General features: G+C 36.6%; 1 protein-coding gene across 6 annotated transcripts in view; it reads right to left on the bottom strand.

Annotated features, from left to right (window-relative positions):
- Positions 1-8,803, bottom strand: part of SLC27A1 (solute carrier family 27 member 1) — a 44,751-nt gene that overhangs the window by 6,166 nt on the left and 29,782 nt on the right. For 5 of the 6 annotated variants that reach the window (XM_058167497.1, XM_058167495.1, XM_058167499.1 and 2 more), the window contains 3 exons: positions 6,216-6,353; positions 5,021-5,185; positions 1-147 (listed from right to left, as the gene is read on the bottom strand). In XM_058167497.1, coding sequence (XP_058023480.1) covers positions 1-147; positions 5,021-5,185; positions 6,216-6,353 — 450 coding nt within the window. The remainder of the gene's footprint in view (positions 148-5,020; positions 5,186-6,215; positions 6,354-8,803) is intronic. The other variant, XM_058167500.1, reaches the window with a different exon arrangement.

Genomic DNA, 8,803 nt, shown 5'->3' with positions numbered 1-8,803 from the left:
CTGTGGTGTCAACCTCTGGGAGAAATCGGAGGAAGATAGGCCGTGCATATGGAGGTAATGCTTTCTGTATCTCCAAAAACAGAACGTTAGGATTCAGTTTTGCTTCTGGGTCAGCAATAGCTGCCATTCCAGCCTTGCCTTCTACTCCTAAAATTTAAAAAGGAAATAAGCAAAAGTTTACTGTGGTCATAGACCAGCATAAAGCAAAATGATAAAGACTGCCCATTCTAATATGTACATTTTCACAAAGAAGCCATTGGCAACTGCAGATCCAATCCAGCTGTGCACTCCAACTCCCCAGCAAATGAGCCTAACCGCAGAGAATAAGCACTGGGGGGAACCTTGCTTTTCTCCTTTTCCAAATAACTCTCTTCCATTTGTCAGTGGACCTGTGACTGCAACAGGAAGACTTATTTGGCTAACACCAGCCAGCTATTGCAGCAAACGTATGTCAAATGATTTCAACAGGCTGCAAATATTTATTGCAACTTGTTTTTCTGCCCCCCCCCCCGCCACCTCCTTTTCCAATCTGGCTTCCCTTTTGTATTCTCTTATTTACCGTATTTTTCAGAGTATAAGACATTCTTTCCCCCCTCCAAAAAGAGGCTGAAAATTTGGGTGAGTTTTATACTCCAAATGTAGCTTTTTTGAAACATTTTTTCAGCCCTAACGAGGCGCTAGGGAGTGAAGATTTGCCTGCTCCCTCCTACTCTCAGCTGTGCTTTAGAAAAATTTTGAATACTCAACTGATTTAAACAAATGGCAACAGTTATGGGAAAAGAATTATAAATTAACAATGTCCACTGCCTATAAAGAAAATCAATACAACATGTTCTATAGATGGCACATCCCTCCTGAAAAACTGGCAAAAATGTTTAAAGATAAATCAGCTAAATGTTGGAAATCTCACCAGTTACCAGGATCTTATTATCATATAGGGCCTCTGTGGCTCAGGCTGCTAATGCAGTCTGTTATTAACAGCAGCAGCCTGCAATTACTGCAGGTTCTAGTCCCACCAGGCCCAAGGTTGACTCAGCCTTCCATCCTTTATAAGGTAGGTAAAATGAGGACCCAGATTGTTGGGGGCAATAAGTTGACTTTGTATATAAATATACAAATAGAATGAAGACTATTGCTAACATAGTGTAAGCCACCCTGAGTCTTCGGAGAAGGGCGGGATATAAATGTAAAAAAAAAAAATGTGGTGGACATGCCCAAGAGCTAAAAATCATTGGTTTAAAATTAAGACATGGTTAGAAAAAATGACACAACAACATATTGATTTAAAACCGGAGCTGTTCCTATTGGGTATCCTCCCAGAGAAAATTAGTAAAGAAAATATTTGATTATACAGGTAACAACAGCAGCAAGGATTGTTTTTGCACAAAACTGGAAAGCAGAGAAAATACCTCTGGAAGGGATAGTTATTAAAAAATATTATACTGTGCAGAAATGAATAGATTCACTTTGATGATTAAAGAAAGAGAGCATTCAGAATATTTTAAGATATGGGATCAATTTTACCATTGGTGAGAAAAAAGATATAGATAAGCAAACTAACAGTTATGTAAGAAAATGGTATAATTAGAATATTGTACTTGTGGAAAAATGTAACAGATTAAATGAAAATGAAGATAGAAGAAACAACGAAGAAGATGAAGTCAAGGAGAAAACACTGAGATGTCACATGGAAGGAATGACTGATGTATTAAATGTTTCTTTGTGTATAAAATAAAAAACTTTATTAAAAAAAAAACCCTGTGCTTTAGAAGCTTTTTTTCAGCCCTAATGAGGCGCTATGAGTGAAGCGATCTCTTGTGCTTTGCCTGCTTTTCTCATTGCTTCTCTCTCCAAAGATCAGCTGTGCTTTAGAAGCTGTTTTTTATTCCCAAGCAGGGGATAAAAAGCAAGCCTGGGTGCTCAAACTAATGTGCTGAAGTTGACCAGACTAAGGACGCTAGCCAGATGAATACCTGATAGGCAGATTTTACCCCACTATTTTCCTCCCCAAAAACTAAGCTGCGTCTTATACTCTGAAAAATATGGTAAGTTCTTGGTAAATCACCACAAAAGATCCTGGGTCATCCATTTGTGCATGGTAACTGTTATTATTATTATTAAGTATTAGTACAGTGTACTAATATTTAATTTATATGAGGCGTGGCCAACGCCGCGACGGAACAGTCACAAACCCCGGGAGCTCCGGGGTAAGTGCCAAAAATCCCCTCAAAATGGGGGTCCGTCTAGGACCATAGCCGACTTGTAGGATCGGCAAAGAATAAGGGAGCCACCTGAGCGGTTGGGGGAGTTGCAAATCCCCCATAGCTCCGGCTTTTTTCCCTCGACCCAGCGAGGAGGATCACAGCCACCAACAGCTGCTTGAAGTTGGGGCGGCCACAAGAATGGGCAGGAGAAGTAAGCACAATTTGAATAAGATATTGAAGCCAGGTGAGTCACCATCAGCACTGAAGGCAAGATTTGCCAATAAACATTTTAAGAAAACCTGTGAACAGCGGCTAATTGAAACAGCAAATGAAAGTGAAAGGAAATAATTAAGGATACCTAAAACCTGGAAAAGAGGGCTTGTAACCTATCTTAAGAATTCTAATTGAATTGGAGAAAGTAAATATTTTAACTACAATTGACTTTGGAGAACTTTAAAAGTTTTAATTGACTAACAACTGCAATAAAGAAGGGGGGAAGGAAAAAGGAGGAAAAAAATGGAACTGATCAGGACTTTAAAAATTGATTATAATTGATCTTACTTTAACACCTCCACTCTTTACAATTTTGGTTATAAAGGATTATAACTGTAATCATTTGTGGGTCTGAAAGGAGGATAAAAATTGAAACAATTTGAAACAAAGGAACCTTGGCTCCAAAATGGAGACTTTGCTATTGTGGATTGAAACTACAGCATAAAGACTGACATCTAAAGGCAGAAGAAGAAATGCAGAAGTAACAAATTGAAATAAACTGAAACAAAGGATTTGACTCTAAAATGGATATTTTGCAAATTGTGGATTGTAAAGACTGACACCTAAAGGCAGAAGAAGAAAAGCAGTTGGGAAATGTTCTCATGATTTTAGAACATCTTCTAGGAAGATTTTTGCAACCAGATGGTCGACCTTTAAGAATGATAATACTTAAGAACAACATAGAAACTAATATTATGTAACTACTAAAGACTGACACCTAAAGGTAGAAGAAGATATACAAGGGGAATGTTTCTCTTGATTTCAGGACATTCCAAAGAAATATTTTTGTACCTAGATGGTGGACCTTTAGTAAGAAAAGGAATTTAACAAGTTAAGAAAATACAGTTTTTGAGCACATTTAGTGAAATTGAAAGTCTTTTGAAATATGATGAAGATAAACCTGTCAGGTTTTTTTTTGAGCACATTTACTGAAATTGTAAAAAATTGAAGATAAAGCTTTTATTGAGCATATCTAGTGAAATTGAAAGCTTTTTGTAATATGATGAAATTGAATATGATTAATGAATGAGAAATGAGATACTGTTTGTTCCTTTCTCATCTTTCTTCTTCTTCTTTGATCTCAATGTCTTTTTATTTGGAATGGGATTTTGAAATAAATGTAAATTTTTTTTAATTAAGGTAAGGTTCAAGATAGGAGAGACTTAAATACAAGTGATAGGAGATTTTTAATTATGGTAAGGCTTAAGATAGGAGAGAAATATTTGTTTTTGTTTGTTCATTTTTATGTTGTTTTTTATTTTATTTGGAAAGGGATTTTGATGATTTTAAGTGATGGGAGACCTTTTAATTAGGGCGAGAGCTAAGGCAGGAGAGATTTTACTTTGTTTTTGTGTGAGGTTTTTTATTTGAAATGGGAATTTTTTAATTAAGGTGAGATTTAAGATAGGAGAGTTTTTTTCTTAATTGCTTTTAATATTTTTAATTCGTTTTTATTTGAGAAGTGGGATAATGTTTGTTCTTTACTATTTCAATTGTTTTCCTTTTTTTCTTTTTTTTACATTGAATGAGATTTTGAAACAAATAAGTGATGGGTGACCTTTTAATTAAGGTGAGATTAAAGATAGGAGAGAATTTGACCTTGCTTATATGTTACTTTTTGGTTATAGGTCTTTGATATTTTAGAGATAATTGAGTGGGGCAAGAAAAGGGACAAAAAATATGGGAATTAGATTTGGTTAAATATTTTTCAGGATAAAGGGATGGAATAAATGTTTTAAAAGAAACGGGCTATTATAAAATTTGAAGAGGGGAAAATATTGGATAATGATATAATGAGGGGGTGAAATTTGAAATATGTTTAAGTATGTACCCGACTGATATCTTGTTCAACAAAGATTTGTATGTTTTGTTTTCTAAAAAATAAAAAAAAACTTGGTTTTTTTAAAAAAATATTTAATTTATATGAGTGAGACTTAGTGGCTAGAAAGTGGGATAAATATTATACCTCAGCCAACTACATCAAATAACTCACCTAAGCTGTTCCCTGTCATACATTCTCCATGAGGAAGGTTGAAGCAGCTTTGCAAAACAAAACAAAGAAATCTCCTATGTTGGTGTTTGCTCTAAGACCAAAAGTAGTAACTATTTGTTCAAACAAGTGAGCTAACACAAAAAAGGCTTCTGAAGGAGCAATAATGCTGGTGACAAAACAAAGTAAAATACCTTGCTATTAAACAGAAGTTCTGTTTAACTGTTGAACTTCTCACTCTACTAGTGGTCATTTTTGCCTGTTTTACATCTGTTCAGACAGCTGCTTCTGCTCAAGTTTCAGAAAAAATACCAAATAACTGGAGTTCCTGTAATATAACTGTTGTCATAACAGTTTGCACCCTCGTCTCTCTATCACTCTATGGCTCCTGCTCAAGAGATTTTTTTCAAGGCCTAACATCAATATAAATGAATGGTTTTCAGGTGTTACTATAGGTGCCTTTCTCTTGTTTCTTTTTATTATGTCTCCCAACAGTATCAACTAATTCTGAACTTGACAGACCTACTTGCTGAGCTTTTAAATTCTAAATTACCTGGTACCTCTACTCCATAAACTGCCACGTCTGTCTTGCTGAGAATATGGCTGAGAATTCCTTCCACTTCGGTGGTGGAAACGTTCTCCCCACGCCAACGGAATGTATCCCCACTGCGGTCTTTGAAGTACATATAGCCAAGATCATCCATCACGAGGACATCTCCTGCAGGAGAATAGGATTTCAGTATTTATCAAGAAGACTGTGCTTCTACCAAACTGTTATCTCCCAGCTGGGAGTTCAACAAATGAGGATAAAGATAAAGGTTGTGTCCAGTTGTGTCCAAGTCTTTTTTATCTTTTTGCCTGAGGGAGCCAGCATTGTCCAAGACATTTTCCATGGTGATGTGGCCGGCATGGCTACACGCCAAAGGCACAAGGAACACTGTTACCTTCCCACCAAAGTGATATCTATTCATCTATTAATTTGCATGCTTTCAAACTGCTAGGTAGGCAGGAGCTGGGGCAAAAACGGGAGCTCATCCCATTGTGCTGCACCTGGTCTTGAACCCGGGCTGTCAGCTTTCCCGTTAAAAAGCTCAACGTCTTTAACCACTGAGCCATCATGCCCCACCCCCCAACAAATGAGAACTAGAATACAATAAACATATTGTTTCCTAATTACCGATACAACAGTTGGATCAAGAACAAACATGTAAAAATGGTTCGGTAAATGGGAAAGAAAGATCATCCACATTATACATAAACTATCTCTCAGGAATGGTGGCCAACTCCTTGTAGAAGAACAACCTCCATTCATACTGGAAAGTAATTCTGTTCATCCATAATTAACAACAATAATGTTGTTAATTAAGCTTGGGCAATAAAAGTGTTTTATTTGCACTGCATTGTGCTTTTACGCTATTGTCAATAGTTTTAAGTTAAATTAAGTAAAGAAATAATATTGGGAGCATGTCTATGTTTATAAAATACTGCCTCCCTGAATCATGCATGTATAAGAAGCAACAACTTTGAATTGATCGTGGCATTAAATGATTTTATTCGAGATATTATTTGTTGCTAAATACTACCACAGGTCTATGCTTAAGGAAGAATTTCAAATATTTGAATAGGTCTTTAGTTTCTGAGGAACTTACGATTACTATATAATTTTGACTGTAATATATGAATAATTCAAAATTACAAAATTATCCTTCTAGGACACAAAGAGACCAAGACAAGGGCATGAAGAATACCTGTAAGATAGGCTTGATCTCCTTTCTGGAAGACATTATAAGCTATTTTCTTGTTAGTTGCATTCTGATTGACATAGCCATCAAATCTCCGCAAGGGGTCTTCTTGGTTTATCCTGCCCACAAGAAGTCCAGGTTCTCCTAAATAAAGGAAGCATTCCAGGAAAAAAAAGTTAACATATTCTGTGTTATAGCTGTTGTGGATACCTGGGTGGATTTTTTGTGTGCGCTATTACCTTTGGTACAACATCGCAACAAAAATTGAGACACAAATATTACAATTTACTACTTTTTATCTAGCAGTTCTATAATTGATCTGATTCTTATCAAATATTCATTTGATTTAAATTTTGTCTCTTACTATCCTAACACATCTTTTAAGTCTTCTGCAGCAATACTTTATTTATTTATTTATTTATTTATTTATTTATTTATTTATTTATTTATTTATTTATTTATTTATTTATTTATTTATTTATTTATTTATTTATTTATTATTTAGATTTTTATACCGCCCTTCTCCCGAAAGACTCAGGGCGGTGTACAGCCAGATTAAAACAGAACAATATACAGATTAAAACCATAGTTAAAATAACGTATTCTATAAATGGCCGAAAATTAAAACCGTCAAATTTGACCCATAAATAAAATACACGTTAAAATTATTAAAATTTAAAAATTTAAAAATTTAGAATATTAAAAAATTAAGCCAGTCCCACTTGAATAAACAAGTACGTTTTCAATTCATGGCGAAAGGTCCGAAGGTCAGGTAATTGATGCAAACCAGAGGGAAGTTCGTTCCAGATGGTAGGTGCTCCAACTGAGAAGGCCCTTCCCCGGGGGCCGCCAACTGACATTGCTTGGTGGATGGCACCCTGAGAAGACCCTCTCTGTGAGAGCGTACGGGTCGGTGGGAGGCATAAGGTAACAGCAGGCGGTCCCGTAAGTACCCGGGCCCTAAGCCATGGAGCGCTTTAAAGGTGGTAACCAACACCTTGAAGCGCACCCGAAAGACCACAGGTAGCCAGTGCAGACTGCGCAGGAGCGGTGTTACCCGGGAGCAATGTGTGGCTCCCTCAATCACCCGCGCAGCTGCATTCTGGACTAACTGAAGCCTCCGAGTGCACTTCAGGGGTAGCCCCATGTAGAGAGCATTGCAATAATCCAGACGAGAAGTGACAAGAGCGTGAGTGACCGTGCATAAGGCATCCCGGTCAAGGAAGGGGCGCAACTGGCGAACCAGGCAGACCTGGTAAAAAGCTCTCCTGGAGACAGCCGCCAAATGGTCTTCAAACGACAGCCGTCCATCCAGGAGAACGCCCAAGTTGCGCACCCTTTCTGTTGGGGCCAATGACTCGCCCCCAACAGTCAGCTGCGGTTGCAGCTGACTGTACCGGGGTGCCGGCATCCACAGCCACTCCGTCTTGGATGGATTGAGCCTGAGTCTGTTTCTCCCCATCCAGACCCGTACGGCTTCCAGGCACCGGGACAGCACTTCGACGACTTTGTTGGGGTGGCCCGGGGTGGAAAAGTACAGCTGAGTGTCATCAGCGTAGAGCTGGTATTCTAGCTGAAAATTGCAGGACTGAAATAAAGGCTGAATTTTTAAAAAGTGCATATTCAATATAAAGTGTTATTTGATTCCATTATAAAATAAGAATTTTTAAAAGGATTGTGTATTTGTATTTTCAAGCCTAAATATATATTTCTTAATGTGTCTTGTCCTAAAAATACATTCTCTTGTAATGGTTGCCTTTTGAGCTGCTCTCCTCCTCAAAAAAGAATTAAAAAGAAAGATATATTCTGAATCTCAATTGGTTATGGAAATTTAGATCAAGATTGTCTGCTTCAAATGCAGCCCAAACAAAATTCATGAGTATCTATAACCTGAAAACCAAGGTTACATAATCTGTAATTAACTAATCTGCTAAACTGAATACCTGGTTATGTATGGTAATCTTTTCTTTAGTATTTTTCTTAATTTAATTGCTTTTATCACTTTACTATATGATACAGTATTTTCTGTGTCTACTCAAGACTTTCTTTAGGCCACTCTTCTTTTTTGTTCTTGACTTTTAAATATCAGTGCTTAACTCTGTTGTTTCACAAAGGTTCCATTTGTCATTTGCTTGTCTTCGTTTACGCATTTGTTTACCTGCTTATATGCCACCTTCCAACTATTCAAGTTGTGTAGGTAGTTTAAAAACATGATTAAATATTGTTCATGAAGAATGGGCACGGCTTATTTATTTATTTATTTATTTTATTTATTTATTAAATTTTTATACCGCCCTTCTCCCGAAGGACTCAGGGCGGTGTACAGCCAAAAGATAAAAAACACAGAAATATACAATTAAAACGACAATTTAAAACCGAGCATATTTAGAAAAAAATGGCCACATTTAAAAGTTTAAAATTTAAAATTATAAACCATATAATAATAAAACCCCAGTTAAAATTTTAAAATATTAAAAATATTAAAAATATTATAGATATTAATATTATGCCAGTCCCGCTTGAATAAATAAATGCGTTTTCAGCTCACGGCGAAAGGTCCGAAGATCAGGCACTTGACGTAGTCCAGGAGGAAG

The sequence above is a fragment of the Ahaetulla prasina genome, chromosome 2 (assembly GCF_028640845.1).
Source record: "Ahaetulla prasina isolate Xishuangbanna chromosome 2, ASM2864084v1, whole genome shotgun sequence".
NCBI classification, from domain to species: Eukaryota; Metazoa; Chordata; class Lepidosauria; order Squamata; family Colubridae; genus Ahaetulla; species Ahaetulla prasina.
The sequence above is the reverse complement of the archived record's forward strand: the minus strand, read 5'-3'. Positions and strand labels throughout refer to the sequence as shown.